This window comes from Protomyctophum bolini (assembly GCF_963924005.1).
Source record: "Protomyctophum bolini genome assembly, chromosome: 4".
Classification (NCBI taxonomy): Eukaryota; Metazoa; Chordata; class Actinopteri; order Myctophiformes; family Myctophidae; genus Protomyctophum; species Protomyctophum bolini.
Genome location: NC_137865.1, coordinates 43,586,790 through 43,605,486, shown reverse-complemented (window position 1 = coordinate 43,605,486; position 18,697 = coordinate 43,586,790). Strand labels below are relative to the sequence as shown.

General features: G+C 43.8%; 1 protein-coding gene across 1 annotated transcript in view; it reads right to left on the bottom strand.

The window, feature by feature from the left end:
- zc3h18 (zinc finger CCCH-type containing 18) overlaps positions 1 to 18,697 on the bottom strand; it is a 46,071-nt gene extending 27,374 nt beyond the window's left edge. The window contains exons 1-9 of the mRNA XM_080762524.1: positions 18,531 to 18,697; positions 15,726 to 17,032; positions 11,948 to 12,032; positions 10,014 to 10,165; positions 7,978 to 8,073; positions 4,112 to 4,254; positions 3,586 to 3,630; positions 2,895 to 3,021; positions 1,009 to 1,310 (exon numbers count right to left, since the gene is read on the bottom strand). Coding sequence (XP_080618650.1) covers positions 1,009 to 1,310; positions 2,895 to 3,021; positions 3,586 to 3,630; positions 4,112 to 4,254; positions 7,978 to 8,073; positions 10,014 to 10,165; positions 11,948 to 12,032; positions 15,726 to 17,018 — 2,243 coding nt within the window. The 5' untranslated portion in view covers positions 17,019 to 17,032; positions 18,531 to 18,697. The remainder of the gene's footprint in view (positions 1 to 1,008; positions 1,311 to 2,894; positions 3,022 to 3,585; positions 3,631 to 4,111; positions 4,255 to 7,977; positions 8,074 to 10,013; positions 10,166 to 11,947; positions 12,033 to 15,725; positions 17,033 to 18,530) is intronic.

The following is an 18,697-nucleotide window of genomic DNA, read 5'->3' as shown; positions in this document are numbered from 1 at the left end:
AGTAGCTGCATGTTTTATTTTTTAATATATCTATTTAGTATAAGCCCTGGGGGGGGGGGGGGGTGTAGTACTACAAGTTGTATGTATCAAGAGTTTTATTTATTTACTCACACGCACGCACGCACGCACACACACATGTGCGCGTTTATTTACTCGCACGCATGCAGATGCATGCACATGCACACACACACACACACACACACACACAGCGAGAGAAACTGACGCCGGCGTGTCCACACCACAGACAGTATAACGTAAGGTGCTAACGTTGCTAATGCTAACTAGTAGCAGCTTAACTATGGGACTGACTGGCGAGTCACAGACAGTCTGTCCCAACTCCCGCCGAGTCCCGAGTCCACACAAGCGGAGCGACCAGCGGCGGCGCACATCATGCCGCCCAGATGCAAGCAGAAATATCGTTCAGAATCATTAGTGATCGACTCACGAGACTAGTCCGTCAGTCTCGTCAGATAATTCTCCGGGCAGCGGGCTCGGGCTCCACCCCCACCCACAGACCCCCTCACCCCCCCCAAACATTTTTTTAACGGATTTGCATGAATCACACAGGTCCTATATTTGGGATAAAAACGGCGATTTTCGCCGAAAAGCTACACTTTTGCATGCCTGTACAGTAATTATATGCAGTAGCACTGGTGCGCCCAGTTATATTTTGAGATCGCACAGATTAAAATTCAGGCGCATTTGCGACCAAAATGGTCGCTATTTCGAGCCCTGCATTAGATTATGTAGATTATGTAGATCTACGTTGTTGTCACTTGCACTCCAGACAGTTCTTTAAGGAGTGGATGTGTTGTTGGGCCTGAGCAAGCATGCAGCTCCTCTGCCCAGGAGTACAGCCAGATAGGTGGGGAAAGAAAAGTACACACACTCGTTGCTCGTCTCTCGTGACTCGTTTGTAAAAGAACCTATTCATTTTAGCCGTACTAGCGTCCGTTGCTGCTTACTGAGCATCGGGCATAAAGTATAGTGACAGGTATTAAGACTTACTTGGGTGGCAGGCCGATGGGGGAGCGGGGTTTAGCCCCTTTGTCCTCGTCCTTCTTCTCCCCCCTGGGCTCCCGAGGAGGACGCATCCTCGGCCTCTCCTTCTCGTCCCGCTTCATGCCCCCTTCGTGCTTCATGCGGTCCTTCTCCCACTCCTCTTTTCGGCGCATCCGTTCCTTGTCGCGCTCCCTCTCTCTCTCCCGCTCGCGTTCCCGTTGCCGCCGTTCCCTCTCGCGGTGGTCTCTCTCTCGCTCGCGGTCCCTGTGGCGGTCTCGAGGGTCGCGCTCTCGTTCGCGCTGGTCCTGCTGGTGGGACGGAGCAGTGGAGAAATACTTTGCTTTTTGGTGGATGGTTTGAATCAAATCACTTTAGTAGCAGGAGTACTAGGAGTGACTGCTAGAGGGAAGGTATGGAGTTTAGTGTGTGATCGAAATGTCACTTTCCGGTGGATGCCACAATAGAAGGGTATGCGCGTGCATAAAGTGAAGGAGAAATCGAGTGGCAAAGTGAGTGGAAAAGTGAGTTTAACGTCGCTTAACATCGTCTAATGCAATCATATTGGACTTTTCTGTTTGGATGTATGTGCCATCAGGGCCAGAAAGTTGTGTTTTGACACTCGGTAGGCGTTCCTGCATAACGTCTGGGTATGATGATGATGATGTCACGAGGCATACCCTCTATAACGTCATTGAAGGGAGCTACAGTGTGTGAACCCTTCTATTCCTTTGAAGTACGGAGTTTGTAAACCTTCTAATTTGATCTCATATCAGGGAGAAATGAGCACATTTCATATTAACTATTTTTTCCCCAGGTACGTACACTAGGTGGCGCCATATCCCAAGTCCGTATATATACGTACCCCAACCAGGGGGGCAGTCAGACAGATATTTTGTGAAGCCACTAAGGAAATGAAAGTTCATATAATGGCCTGTTGTGGCGCTGTCATTGGGCTCAAAAAAACCCATATCCCCATAGAAGTCCATGTATTTGGGCCCAACTTCACCTAGACTGTATTACCTTAATAAACATGGTCATGAATACTTTTTGCTTCCAGTCACTAGTTTAAAGTCTCATTTCTAATGTCATAATATTCTTTTTGGAAAATGATGGTCCCATTTATAAAAAAAATGACCATAAAGTTGCGCATGTTCTGAGGGGCGTGGCTACCGTTACAGTCTATGAACGGGATCCCCCTCCCACTCGAGTCAAAATAAAAACCAATGAAGAAGAAGGGGGGAAGTCCCGCCTCGTTGTCTGGGCCAGCCAATAGGCCAGCTGGGCCCAAACGGATCTAGAAAGATGGCGACTTCCATTGCAAGGACTGACAGGCTTCATTTTACGTTCATGTTAGACCCGCGGAACGCTTTGTCCATATTTTTTACAGTCTATGACCCCAACGTAGACTCCGTCTATATAATGGTTGATGCCTACGGAAGCCAACACTCAAGCAACACCCCACTGTTCCAACTATGGGATTGGAAATATATTCACAGTGCAAAGCAGTGGAAGGGAGGATTTTCAGGATTCTAGGATCGCTGGCCTTGGTGGATTTTCTGCCATCCACATTTCTGATTTAATTTGTGCCTTTGTACTGCGACGGTGGCGCCATGTAAACGCTTCTGACGAGAGGTAAGGAGTATGTGCTTGTTCCAATGCTGTGCTGGTGTGTGTAACAAGAGTGTGTGTGGGGGGGCGGGCAAACACCGACATCTTAAAGTGAACGTGTATGCTGGCCCCTGGAGCTGGGGTTTATGCTAACAGATAGCTTTCATTTATTTTCAAACATGAGTCAAGACTAGCCACATGACATCAGAGATCCACATGCCGTAGACAGACAACTACTCTTCTAGAATAAACAAGGAGGTGTGTTTAGTACAGAGCACACTTACATTATAGGGGTACGGCAGAGGAGCTTCTGTGTACTGCACCCGGAAGTTTTCATACTGCCCCCCTCGCCACAAGGCTTCCATTTCATAATCATAATATGGGTCAGGGTACGGGTCACCACCAGCAGGACTGTAAAGAGAAACATACAAACTCACTCATACTGTATATTTTGTTATATATATATAATTATGACAAGACTATTACTTTGAGCCATTCCGCCATGCACATTTTGAAATATGGAAAGGAAAATGGGAGTGAAAAAAACAAGTCGATATATGCAAACACAGCTGTGTGGACCATCATGTAATGATGAGCTGTAGTGAGCACTATGTCACTTTGTGTTTGACATGTCTTCTTGAAAAAGGTCCTTCTCACTGAATTGACCTGACATTTTTCAATAAATCGTTGCAGAATGAATTATTATGCTGCATTGTCTTATGCTAAATATTGATGAATGATGTTGAAAAGACCGGTACATAACAAGACATCTTTTCAGTGAGAAACTTGAAATGATAGAAAAACTTGTAAACTGATTTGCAAGCTGATTTGCCCTAACGAAATAAATAAATTGAACATTTAAAAAGAAAATTGTAACAATGTAATTTGTCCACCCACTAAAAAGGTAGAGAAATGAACTAAAAGCTGTGTGAGGGGTGTGGAAATGCATAAATCTAGGTTATGTTTGACACTCACCCTGGGCCTCCTGGTCCATACATAGGCTCTCTGAATTCCATTTCACTGAAAAGGGAGAACAGATTATGTGCTTATAATTATAACCCCTGTAGAGGTGAGGCAGATTCTACAAATTCCTTCTAAAAATATATAATAATAATAAAATAAAATAAAATAAAATATACACACACACACACACAGTAACAATAATAATAATAATCTGAAAAAACATATGTTGCTGTGTATATATACCTATACCTTATCTTCTTCAGGCATTCAGATGCCCGAAGAAGGACTTTGACCAAAAAGTTGCCTAAATAAAGTTTGTATTGCAAGTGCAGACGCTGTGCGGGTCTTTGTGCACTGTGTGTGCACATGATGAAGCCCTGCCTCTACGCACCCGTCTCAGAGCACATAGGTGTGCATAAGACTTTATTGCCTGTGTGTATATATATATATATATATATATATATATATATATATATATATGTACCTAAAATGAAAAATGACAGATGTTTTTTGATTGTTATAGAATGAATGGTCTTACTCTCTGATGATGCGGTAGCTCCGCTCTCTGAAGAACTCATTCTCCTTGTCGAACTCTCTCTCCTCCTCTCCGATTGTCACATTGAACCGCTTCTCCTCAAAGTCAGGCTCTTGCTCCTTACGCATGGTGGCCTTCTTCAGCACCTGCACGGACAGCCGGGGACACAACAGGGTTGATTTCCTTGACTAAAACTAGGACGAAAAACTGTTCGTCAACTACCCTTTTTTTCCACTGACGACAACTAAATAAAATACCCTGAAGAAGGCAGTTGTACTTGCCGAAACGTTGGTTTTTACTCTGCATCCTAATAAATAATCTGCTAATTTGGCTATCGGTGTGCGCAGCCAGCCACCCTTTTGTCTTTTTAAGACTTAACTCTTTAGATGTTTCTGCCGTGAGCTGGCACCACTACCAAGACTGGTGTGCGTTTAGCATCCTCCTGCACAGACAACTAAATAAAATACAAAACTATGATGACTAAGACGAAACATACTGACAATTTCGTCAATAAATACTAGACTAAAATGTCAGGGGGGGGGACTAGTGGATACGAGAAAAGGCAAGTCATTGTATGTTTGGTTGCATGCTGAAAATAGCTGATCTGCAGTTTTTGAAAATTTTCAACAGATTGAATTATAGATGCTCGATTATGCGAGAATAATTGCTTTTATCTCAAATAATTGAGATCGGGTGCTTACTTGTGACAGATCTACATACATAACGCCAACTGTGTTTCCCTTCACGATGCACCAGTCTTTAGGTCTGATGCATTGTGTTCGATCCAATGCTGCAATTCTAGTTAAAGCTGCTACAAGATCTATGATTTACGACAAAACCAGAAAGGTGGCTTTGTATTCTATATAAAGTAGAACAAACTCTCCTCTCCTGTGTTTCACTCTTAGCTGTCGCTGAAATGACACCTGCATTTCCCCTTGGTTATCAATCAATAAAGGTTTATCTTATTAAACCCCAATGTGACATGCACTGTAATGTTATCTGTTATGTATATTACACAGATAACTGCCCACATTCCCACGTGTACATGTTTACAAAAGGATTATGCAAATGTAACGTTATCCTAGCAATCTTATAAACATAAGTTAAAATTAACTTTGGAACTGGCTAATCTTATAAACACATATTTAAGGAACTGGCTTAAAAAACGTGACGTGCACTGTAACGTTATCTGTACACGCATTACGTATTACACAATGCTACGGTTGCCTGCCAAACGTGACGTCCTACTGCCGTGACACGAGCAGACCTGATTGAATTGGAAACACATTTAGTGTAACAAACTGAAAATCTTGTGAGCAGCCAGTCGCCGACATTTTCAAGAAATAAACTGTCTCTGTTGTATGTTGTTCTTATATATATATATGACGAGACTTTAATTGAGCTGTGCATAAATGCACACTTTATTTTAGCTCACTGAGTGCACCTCAAAGTATTTAATTTACTTATTTATTTTGGTGCCATTTCATTTACTTTATAATATACTGTTCCGTTTACATATACTTTGCACTGTTGTTTGCATAATACTTTGCAAATATTAAGTTGTCAGATTTGGAATTGTGTTTATTTCTTTCAGATACATTTTCTACATGAATATAACCATATAATATCATTTGAAAAAATATGACTCCTAATGTCGTTGGAAGTGGGACTCATAAAATGTCCCTGGGACCCATCTAAAAGACGACCCATTACATTGAAAACCTATTTACATCCCTGCACAGAAAGCTGATAACTACCCACATTCCCAAGAAAGTGCACACAAAAAATGAATATAACATTGTGTATGGATGTGAATGTAATGTTATCCAAACAATCTTATAAACTCCAGTTAAAATTAACTTCTGGAATTTAAAGAACTGGCTTTTAAAATAAACATGACGTGCACGATAATGTTATCTGTATTCGCATTACATATTCCGCAATGTTACGGTGTGTTGAATTGTCTTTGAACCGTGCACCCAGTAAATTGAGTGTGCAGAAGTTTCTGACTGCCTTTTGACAAATAACTAGTGATTTGCCTTTTGTAAAATGACTTAAACGTATAAAGAAATGACTGGCATATTTTACACTTTCAAAATCCTATATTGAAATTCCGTAGAGAGGGTGGGAGGCTGGACACAAACGGATCTGCACCAATCTGAGGAGAACGCTGTTCATGGGTTTGCAATGAGACTTGTCTCATCAGGGGCCACATGTAGGGGCCAAGTTAGGAGCACTGCATTTTTTCCATTCAGTGTAGGCTGCTGTAATCCATGCAGATGCACGCTAACAAAGGTTTTTTTGGTTCCTACCACACCTGCTGCTACATTGAGGTGGAACAATGTTTTTGGTGCACCGTTGGCAGACTCAGAAATAACAAAACAATATCTCCGAAAGAAAATAAATGTGACTCAAAGAGCCAAATGTATAGTGAACAATTAAAAGTGACGAAACAAAGAACACATTTTGACATGTGGTGTGCCAGACTATAACTACAATGGAATGAGGACAATGATGAACAGGGAAGTCTTACCGTAAGACAAATGTGTATATATAGAAGATGTAAATATATATATATAGACATTTCAATAGGCATGTCGGAGATCAGGGCAAACGGGGCAGTCCCGAAAATCTGTCCTGCCAAAACGATCGTTATGACATGTGCTTTGTTCTAGGATGTTCAACCATTAATTAGACTGAGCCACATTCCTTCCACATTCCATATATTATATTGTTTAACTTTAACCTTTATAAAGTTAAACAAGTTATAACAAGTTTATTATTTATCTCCGCATTTGACCTTTCTCTTGGAGCGGTGAGCTGCAGCCGTGCCGCGCTCGGGAATCTTTTGTGGTTGCTCTAACCCGCCAATCCAACCTGTGATGCTGAGTGCCAAGCACAGAGGCATTGGGTCCCATGTCTTTGGTATGACCCGGCTGGGGATCGAACCTGGACCTCCCCATTTCAGGGCGGACACCCTAACCACAAGGCCACTGAGCTGGTTAAAGATCTGTAGATCTGCTATTTTATAGGTTGACGGTATGTATTGTGAATACACAAATCTGATTTGAAAGTCAGTGGTCCTAAAGATATTAAGAAATACATTGGATTTGCCTGCAGTCTTAACAAAGCCCTTGAGACTGGATTTACAGTGATGCCTATGAAGCAAGCCAGTCACAATTATTACATAATCATCTAATCGCAATTATTTGAGACAATCTCAATTATTTTTGCATAATTTAAACTAAACTAAACGCGTCAGTGTCACAAGTGACACATTGTAAGCTTCTAGTTCATCTATGTCCGCATTCTGTTTTGCCAGTAATATCTTTGTATATTTAAGTTACATATCTGTGCAGTTTTTATTACGAAACCTTCAAGGAGAATTCCATGCTAGAAGGCTCTCTTACCATTATTCGTAGTTGTTACGTCCCCAACAAAGAGGTCCAGGTGTTATTTTGTGCAAAAGTGCATTATTGGCTATTTCCCCTAATATAAGCCCTCAATGGGGGTTGGGTTTTTGTGCTAATTGGCTTATTTCCATCTAAATAAGTAGTAAAGTGTGCCGCTTGGGAAACAATTTTTGAGCGATGGAAATAAGCGAATTAGCACAACATCCCATAGCCCCATTCAATTCAATGCAATTCATTGAGGGCTTATCGTAGGGGAAATAGCCAATAATGCACTTTTGCACAAAATAACACCTGGACCTCTTTGGTGTGGACGTAACAACTACAAATAAAGGTAAGAAAGCCTTCTAGCATGGAATTCTCCTTTAGAAGCAATCTGAAACGTCATTTTAATTCATATAAAACTCGATTAAACCGTAAATCGCAAATTACTTGCGTGACATATTAATAGTACAGTACCTCTTTTGCATGCCTCAGGCCTCTCTCCCAGGCACTCTCCACGGGGGGCTCAACCGGAGGGGGCGGTGGGGGGAGCTCTTCAACGGCTGGGCCACCCTGGAATGGAGAGAGCAGAGAATCCATTTTTCAAAAATAGCAGACCTACAAGCTCGTAGCGCGCGTGTAGATCTGCTATTTTCCAATAGCTAAAGCATAACATAGTGCTAACACCAAAAGGGGTTCCCGCCCCAAAATGGGATAACATCATAGTAGCCAAACGTTGTGAGTTACTATAGCAGTGGTATGTTTACAGACGCCACATTTAGTGCCGGGTTTGGGAAACGAACCATTTCATTCATGCATCTCCCAATTCTCCACGCACCATGGAGATGGAGATACAGGGAGGGGATAGATTGGCCAATTTATCAACTAGAGGTTCGGGGCAGACCACCTACGACGTCACACCACCAAGCTTTATCAGAGAACCCCTTGTACCCACCTGTCCATGTCCCTTTGGTTGGTGCACATGCATTTCGTGCAAAGGTTTTTCTTTTCTTCCGTAATATCATTCCAAACATATTCACACAGAGAACACATGCATGATGGAATTTGTGGCGAACCGTGTCTGAAGTTTTGTTTCATGTGGTGTGCCAGACCATAACTACAATGGAAAGAGGACAGCGATAACAGGGGCCGATAGCAACAGGAAGTCTAAGCCAAAAGTGTATATATAGAAGATGTATAGACATTTCAATAGGCATGTCGGAGATCAGGGCAAACGGGGCAGTACCGAAAATGCAACGTCTGTCCCGCCAAAAAAACATTGCTCTGTCTGCACACGATCATGTGCTTTGTTCTGCGATGTTCAGACATGTAAATTAGACTGAGCCACATTCCTTCCACATTCCATATATTATATTGTTTAACTTTAACCTCTGCAAGCTCAGAAAGCAGCTTGCAAAAGTATGCAAGATTTGTTCTCCGCATTTGACCTTTCTCTTGGAGCTGCAGCCGTGGAATTATCCGCGCAGGAATCTTTTGTAGTTGCTCTAACCCGCCAATCCAACCTGTGATGCTGAGTGCCAGGCACAGAGGCATTGGGTCCCATTTCTTTGGTATGACCCGGCTGGGGATCTTAACCTGGACCTCCCCATTTCAGGGCGGACACCCTAACCACAAGGCCACTGAGCTGGTTAAAGATCTGTAGATCTGCTATTTTATAGGTTGACGGTATGTGAATACACAAATCTGATTTGAAAGTCAGTGGTCCTAAAGATATTAAGAAATACATTGGATTTGCCTGCAGTCTTAACAAAGCCCTTGAGACTGGAAAATCTATATATTTCATCAATGACCAACCAAAACATCCCTTGCACTACATTTTACTAGGGCCTTGAAATACAGTAGCCTACTTATGTAACGGACAGAGGGAATGGTTAATTGTGTACCGTCACTTTAAAAGCGTAATGAATACGTCATCATATGACGTGTCACGGACCAATCTACAAGCTCACACTGCGTCTGGTTGCACCGTGTTGTGAGCTTGTAGATCTGCCCTACGATAGACTGAGTCTTGGTTGGAAGAGGAGGGTTATTCCGCTTGCAGCAGCTGACGGCTCCTGTGTTGTTTAATGTTTAGACTCAGTGCAGACATGCAAAGGTATCGCAAACTGAAGCATACTGTTGACTCTCGACTTGATAGAACACAGTGGACCAACACCAGCAGATGACATCTGCTGAACTTCACACTGGAGTCAACACAGCCATCTAAGACTACTGACATGTTAGGGAGGGACTAGTGGAGAAGAGAATTGTATGTTTGGTTGCACTCAGGTGTTGCGCTCTGAAAATAGCAGATCTACAAGCTCACACGTTGCGCTGTGAGCTTATAGATCGGCTATTTTCAGCATACAACCCAGTGTAAAATCAGACATTACAGCACCATCGAGGCCCGCCAAAAAACATTTCAGGTGAACTCAAATATGACAAAAAAAAAAGTATTTCATGCAAAAGACTACTATGGCTCAAACCAAATCTGTGTAATGTACTGTACTTACCCATGGGTTATTGGGTATGAGTGGGTGCGGTGCACCTGGAGGAGCGCCCCCGTTAGGAGAGAAGAGGTCTGGCTTAGCGATGAGGGAGTAGTTGCCCTTATCGTTGACTCCTGGGTGGATGAACCGACAGTTCATACCCCAGGTACAGTTGCCTGTGGGAAGCAACAAGCACAAACAGAGAAGAAATCCTGTTAACATGCAAAAGCCATCAAAAATAGTTAAAATGTCTGTACATTTATACAGATCATTTTCAGCACAGAGGATATAAAGTGAGTACCTCCCAAACCAAAGCAAATTAACTGAATCAAGTGCACACATTCATCATCAGTTTTAAGTACTAGAGCTCCCCCTAGTGTAGAATTCACACAAACAATGACTCTGAACAATCATGGAACCATAATAAAAAGCTACATCCCTCATTGGCCGCGGCAATTCATTGGTGCGACCTGTATCGCATGGAAGCACAGGCAAGACGGAACTGGGAGTGCGGAAGGCCACTCAAGTAACTAAGACCAGCCCCCACCTGCCTCTGATTGGCCTACCGAATGTCTGCTCTGTCAAGCATGCGGTAGCTTTTGTGGCTTCCTTCCCTGTAAGATGGCGCCAGAAATACAAGACACCCCAGAGCCAAAGGAGGCATCACATTTTCTATGCATGGAATGATGGAACAACATACCACAGAAAACAATCAACAAGTAGTCAGTCTGTGATCAGATTATAACCGCACAGTACTAAAGCTAAAGCAGGTTCTCCAAAGATGCAATCTAGATCTGACCACCCATGCACCGGTGGACGGTTCAACCACATTATCAACAGAGTGTTAAATGCAATGTCCTCAAATGTATTTCTCAATCTGCGTGCACAGAACATGTCCAACAATGAAGGTTGGTAATAAAAAGATGTGTCTGTTTGGCTTGGAACTTGTGGAAGCTTGATTGATACACTAATTGTAAGTTAACTTATCAAAAATAGCCAGAGGAAAAGGCGGCATGAAATGCAATTTCTTGAACACTTTCAATCTAATCACTGAATGTAGATATTATGAGGATGTTTTAGTGAATGCATAAAATCCAGACATAATTCAGAAACAAGTTGCATATTAAAACAGTGGCATTTGTTCAATGAAGGGATAAATAAAACTTACTGACCCTTCCTATACGACAGCTGAATAGATCTGAATTGGAAATTCTGCAAAACGCCCAATTACAGAACACAAGACACAGGCACAGTTTGTTGGTAGGAAAGGATGTGTGCAGTTTCGACAGTTTAACAGTGTTGCCCCTACTAATAGTTCAACCATTTAAATTATTAGTTATCAAAATACTTCCAAAACACAATTTCATTCTGTGACCCCCCCCCAAAAAAACATAATTTTTAGTTAATACACAGCAGTTGCAGGCACACCTACAACTTCTTGAAGTGTCAAGGCAGAGTTACATTAAAGGCCAGACCGCACCAATGCAACTAGTTGCCAACTCCTTCAATGCAACAAAACCGTTTCAAGGCCAGTCTAGGGTTCCAGCTCAGTGGCCTTGTGGTTAGAGACTGGGAGGTCGGGGTTCGATCCCCGGCTGGGTCATACCAAAAACTCTAAAAATGGGACACAGTGCCTCCCTGCTTGACACTCAGCATCAAGGGTTGGATTGGGGGTAAGTCCCTGCGACATACTAGCGTCATGTCCAGGGGTGTACTTGTACATCAAGCTGCCTCACGCTACAGAAACACGAGATAGGCTCCAGCCCTATGGGCCTCATGGCTCGGCGAGGCTACTTACTAGGGTTGAGTAAAAGGACCAAAATGAATGTGGATTACTATATTTTCCAATTTCTATTATTAACGATTATTCTGACCCACTGGCCTTTTAGTGTGTGACAATTGCTGCGCAACCAAGTATAAGCCGGGCTTTAAACTGCGGCTTGTGACGGACGACGTACCTTTCATGAAGAACCTGCAGATGGGACGTGGTCTGATCTTCCTGTCCATAGGATCCTTGACCTCCCCTTCCTCCAGATCGTCATCCTGTGCCACACAAATACATACATTATGGACGACGTTATGCGGCCGGCCAGTCACTCATATTCCTGTCTAAATGTTTGGTTTGTTAAGAGCACAGTTTGCTCACATTACGCCTCTATGCAGCATGCATACTGTCTGCATTTGCCTATACAATGGTAGTCCTTTCAGACACACCATCAGGGCAGGCATATACTTTTCCCAGCAGTTACCTTGGATTTATTTCCCCCCTCCCTCCATCAGTTTGCCTCTAAACAGAGTGCAGTTTGCCTCTGACAGAGTGCAGTTTGCCTCCAACAAAGTGCAGTTTGCCTCCAACAAAGTGCAGTTTGCCTCTAAACAGAGTGCAGTTTGCCTCTAACAAAGTGCAGTTTGCCTCCAACAAAGTGCAGTTTGCCTCTAAACAGAGTGCAGTTTGCCTCCAACAAAGTGCAGTTTGCCTCCAACAAAGTGCAGTTTGCCTCTAAACAGAGTGCAGTTTGCCTCTAACAAAGTGCAGTTTGCCTCCAACAAAGTGCAGTTTGCCTCTAAACAGAGTGCAGTTTGCCTCGAACAAAGTGCAGTTTGCCTCGAACAAAGTGCACCTCTAACAAGGTGCAGTTTGCCTCTAAACAGAGTGCAGTTTGCCTCTAACAAGGTGCAGTTTGCCTCTAAACAGAGTGCAGTTTGCCTCTAACAAGGTGCAGTTTGCCTCCAACAAAGTGCAGTTTGCCTCTAAACAGAGTGCAGTTTGCCTCTAACAAAGTGCAGTTTGCCTCTGACAGAGTGCAGTTTGCCTCTGACAGAGTGCAGTTTGCCTCTGACAGAGTGCAGTTTGCCTCTGACAGAGTGCAGTTTTGCCTCTGACAGAGTGCAGTTTTGCCTTTAACAGAGTGCAGTTTTGCCTCTGACAGAGTGCAGTTTTGCCTCTGACAGAGTGCAGTTTTGCCTCTGACAGAGTGCAGTTTTGCCTTTAACAGAGTGCAGTTTTGCCTCTGACAGAGTGCAGTTTTGCCTCTGACAGAGTGCAGTTTTGCCTCTGACAGAGTGCAGTTTTGCCTCTGACAGAGTGCAGTTTTGCCTCTGACAGAGTGCAGTTTTGCCTCTGACAGAGTGCAGTTTTGCCTCTGACAGAGTGCAGTTTTGCCTCTGACAGAGTGCAGTTTGCCTCTGACAGAGTGCAGTTTTGCCTCTGACAGAGTGCAGTTTTGCCTCTGACAGAGTGCAGTTTTGCCTCTGACAGAGTGCAGTTTGCCTCTGACAGAGTGCAGTTTTGCCTCTGACAGAGTGCAGTGTTCATGGGGAGTTTTGTCAACTGTGATGATTACACAGGGGGCCACCTCAATGTTAATATGTATTACTCATGCATGTTTGGCTTTCATGACTTTTATTTTCACTAAAAATCATTTCATTGTACTTTTACCCAGACAATCTTTAAGTTTCTTGATTCAATATTTAGATATTACTATGTAAGCCCATTCAATTTCAAACTCCATTTCAGACTAATAGAAAACACACGTCCCTAGTCCATCAGTCCAAACTTCCGATGACTGATATTGCCTTTTAAGGAAAGGCAGACCACCAGATAAGACCTTTATTGATCCCACGGGGGAAATTCAGTCACAAATGGTTTGATTCGATGATGTCAATATTTTCTGTAAGTCTGTGCATGAAATCTATGCATGAAATAACTAATGGACAAATTAGAAGGACACCATGTCACCAGAAGAAGGGATGTGTGTTTTACTTGTCAATGAGTCCACCATACCGGCTTTGATGAAATTAATATCAAATAGGGATGTCACAATTATTACACAAGCATCTAATCACAATTAATTGAGGTAATCGCAATCAATCGCATTCATGTTGAAAAAGTTCATACATTAAAAAAAAAAAAAAAAAAACAGAAATGGCAGATCAACAAGCTTACAACGCGTCACTTCCTTGTGATGCATTGTAAGCTTGTAGATCAGCTATTTCCACTATTTTATTCTAAGGATAACATTTAAAAAATAATAACTTCATGGTACATTTCAGTCATTTGTCATATCTGTAATTTTGTATTCATAACCCTATTCAACCCTAGTCTAGACTAGAACAGAAGAACAGAGTTTGTGCTGTTCTTGGACCACCTTTTCTCTCTACACCAAATCTCGGCAAAGATAGCCGATCTACAAGCTCACAATGTGTCGCAAATTCTCGCAGCGTGCTTGGAGCTTCTAGGTCTGCTATTTTGGGCTAATGTTCTCCCCAGAATAATAGATACTGGGGTTCAAGTGGTTAACCGTGGACGGCGTGAAGCGGCAGCCCAAAAGGAAGCTTCAAAAAGGTTCCCAGCTTTGAGCCTTTGACAGAACCAATTCAGGCCAAAAACTGAAAATATATAATCAAATCACTTTTAATTGCATAGATTTTCCAGGTTTCCTCCTGACATGACCATGGGATCTATTCCAGACTATCAAAAGTAAATAATAATGTTCTAAAAAGAAATGTTTGAGAGATCAAAACAAAATTCAACCACAGATCCTGCACAATACCAGATATAGAAAGAATTAATTAGAAAACGGTGTGAAGCAACTGTGTGGAGTACAGTATATGCATAATAGCATTTGAGATGAAATGTAACTTTTTATATATATCTGTCTCACAATATTTCAGTCTTTGGGTGAGTGACAATGAGAAAAGGACAGGACATTAGTAATAGTATAACTCAAATCATGATTTGGCATGTACAGTCACAGCATACAATGCATGTACTGTATATAATGGAACCATCCAATCTGTCACTGCAGCATTATTATTCACTACCAAACCAGAATCACTTAACTACACCAAAGAAGCAAGTTGACATCCCATACAGTGATACAATTGCAGTCCTGATATGTCAATGTTATTATTACATGTGACAGCTGTAATAAACAAGTGCCCGATCAAGAACCACATAGGTCAAACTACTGCCCAGGCCAGGTGGTGGGTGACGACGACAATTAACCATGGCCTGGCCAGCACCCAGTGGTCATCATCGGCATGCTGGCTTGTGGTGGACATATTTGTCGAAATTTATTTTTTGTCACGGACATAAAAAATGAGATAATATACTGTATATAGAATGTATGTGCATGCATAAAGTGAAGTGAGTGTCAAATCGAGTGGGAAAGTGAGTTTAATGTTGTTTATGCAATCAGATGGGATTTTTCTGTTTGGATGTGTGGGATGTCAACGCCAGTAAGTAGTTTTTTGCCACTCAGTAGGCGTTCCGCATAACTTCCGGGCTATTACCAGAAACACATCAAGAGCTAGTCATGAATGACCATAAAAGGTCTGTAACTCCGCAGGTGTTTTAATGGAACCAAATGGACCCTACGTGTCTATTTGGTTCCATTTGTACAGAATGTACACTCTCAGACTGAAGGCCGGTCCTTGCAAATAAAACATTTGAGAACAACTAGTAGTAGTTGGACTCCCTAATGTGTCATAGTGTCATATACATACTCTGAAGAAAACCTGGAGACTGACATTCAGTAAGTGGGTCTTATGATCAAAACAAGAACATTATAATGATCATGATGTGCAACAAAGATCATTTAAAATGTGTTAGATTGTTGTTAGAATACGGCCAATCACATATTGATGACGGTCCCCTACCAAGTTACCAACACCTCATCTATCCATGCTGAGAGTGAGAATAGGCCAGCGGTGATCATCATCACAAACACTTACTTCTATCTCGCCTTCATCGATCTCTCCGTCATCCTCGTCCTTCTTCTTGTCTCGGAAGGAGTCTCTCCTACTCCTCTCTGCTCCCCTGGAGTCCTCGTTCTTCTTGGTCTGGGTGTCGCTGGGGGGAGACGGAGGGAGGATGGGCTTCAGCGCCTTCCTCCGCTTGGCGCGGGCCGCCGCGATGTCCTCCTCTGTCTCCTGCTCTTCGTCTCCTCCCACCGCCTTGACGACGTGCTGCTGCTCCCCCTCCTCCTCGTCCTCGTCCTCCTCGTCGTCCTCCTCGTGCGCGGGGGCGCTGGGCTCCTCGGGCACCTCCTCGTCGTAGTCCAGCTCGTGTTCGTCGAGCTCGCGGGAGACGGACGCGGAGTCGTCCTTTATCTCCCGGACGATGGCTGCCGCCGCCTGCCGTCGTCTCCTCTCTTGGTTTGCGTGCTCCTCCTCCTCCGCAGAGTCGTCCTTTATCTCCCGGACGATGGCTGCCGCCACCTGCCGTCGTCTCCTCTCTTGGTTTGCGTGCTCCTCCTCCTCCTCCTCCTCCGCAGAGTCGTCCTTTATCTCCCGGACTATGACTGCCGCACGCCGTCCCCTCCTCCTCTCTTCGTTTTCATCATCCTCCTCCTCCCTCTTCCTCCTACTGTTTTCCTCCACCTCACCATCTTCATTATCATCATCCAGCTCTGCTGTCCCAGTGGGTGGCTGCGGTGTCATAGGCTGCTCCTCCTCCTTCCTACCAGTCCCATAGCCCTCTAGTCGTGGCTCTTCCTCCTCCTCCCCTTCCTCTATCTCCTGGGGGAAGAAGGAGCCCCGATGCTGGTCTGGTACTGAATCAGGAGACTGTGGGGTATCCAAGACCCTATCCTCCTCTCCCTCCACCTCCTCGTTTTGTCCTCGTCTCTCCCCCTCCTCCTCCTCCATCTCCCCTTCTTCTGGAGAGTTCTGCTCGCCTCCCTCCACCAAAACAATGGCCTCTTCATCCTCTTCTTGACCCATCACTCCTCTTCCGTCTCCGACAGCAGGCTCCTCGTCTTCCGGGTCGGAGATGAAGTCTGGGACCACCTCGTCCAAGTCGGAATCCCTTTTTCTTCCTCCACCCCTCGTCCTCTCGTCCTCCTCCTCCTCCTCCGCCAGCCTTCCATTCTCCTCGCCGTGGACGAGCTCGCTGTCCGAGAGGAGCCGGTCGTCATCGTCGTCTTCTTCGCCTGCAGAATCACGTAGAAGCTCGCTGTCGGATATGCCCTTCTCCTCCTCTTCCGGAGACTGAGGTGACTGGGTAGGGCTTTCAGGGGTATCCATCAGAGAACGGTCCGCTGAAAACATAATAATAATTAGTAAAAACAAAGACATACGGCAGTGTTTCTCAAACTTTTAAATTGCAAGGTCTCTCCCCTTAACCCCGACAGTATACAAATGGAACCAAATTAATCGGGGTGCGCACGCTTTTCCGACACACCAAAAGGTCCGAAGCGCGGGGACATGCGATGCGAAAATGCGATGGTCCGACATGCGCTGCTCCCGTGCTTGCGGTTATGGTTAGGTTAGGGATTGAGGTTTCGGATCAATAGTATGTCGGAACTAAAGCCTGTACCCAATGAATCCTATTAATCCATAATCACCAGTAGGTTACTCATCAAGACCATGCAATGGAGCAAGAAGGCACTACTGGAGCCTACTGGCTGCGACTATGAAACACGTGTGAGTGAAATTACTGCCGCCAAAGCAAAAACATTGTGAGACTGCGCTATAGAACAACTTGGATTTATGTTTACTTACGTAGCCGGTTGAGTTTAGGGTTAGTAATAGTCAGACAACGCAACTAACACCACGTCGGACAATGGTTGACAACAACAACGTCTCTGCTCTGGTAGAGCTAGAGCCTACTGGCTCCATGGTCTTGATAAGTAATCTAGTGTTTGATATGGGGAGTATTCCATATCACCATTTGTTTACTGTCAGGGTTACAAACATGTGCGCAGTGATGCAAATAGCCTGCATCCTGCATCCCTATAGACTCACTAAATTGAGAAAAGACACAATCATCACACCCTCTGGGGGTCCTTGGATGCAATACTGTACTCAAACGTCGTTGAAGTAGGACTCATAAAATGTCCCTGAAAACACCATTGAAAACCTATCACTGTGTATGGGTCAATTCAGAGAGACCCCCCAAACTGACATACAGCTCACTTTAGCTGGGTCTGTCAGACTGACAGCGCAGAACTTTAATACAAGTGTAACGACATGTTAGAAGCAGCACAGGGTTGAAGACAAGTTAGTTAGCTGTAAGTAAACTGTTTACTTTGCCACTGATTTAGCCTATTCCTTGAGCTTTAGTTATTTAGCTAGCTAGCACGCAACCACATTGTCTATCTGAGACGAATGGCCCAAAACTATCTTGCATAATCTCAAGCAGCGATCGATCACAACTTGCGCCATGTTTGCACACAAGACTAAAAACAACACAAAAACCTGCAGCTTTTCAGTTAACTGCTAACAGTGTAGCAGTAGCTAACAGCTGAGTCGCGCTATGTAGCATACAACCAGGCCCGAAACCCGTCCTCAGCGCAAAAATCTAAATTAAAACAATCGAATCTTTATTACCCAAAGAAACATCTTTAACTAGAGCGATCGTGCTGTGCAAGTGCATGGAACTTTGACGAGCGACACAGCGTCTCTTTGTGACCGACATTAAAGCATGCTCGCCTGCCTTTTCATTTAACAATGCAGCCTCCCTCGGAGTCCCTCCTCACGAAACTTAGCCTTTAGCTAAGTCAGCTAGCTAACATCAAAACATGACCATTCATTCACCTTGGCAACCTGCTGCACCTCTTTGAAGACACGGCTGCCGTGTTAGGCGCTACCCAGTCTATTCGGGATGGTATTTTTTTACACTTTAACAATAAATATGATGTGGTTATTTTCTTATCCGCTGCTGTGGTGGAGAAAATAAAAAGCCCTGCACGACACGGCGAGAG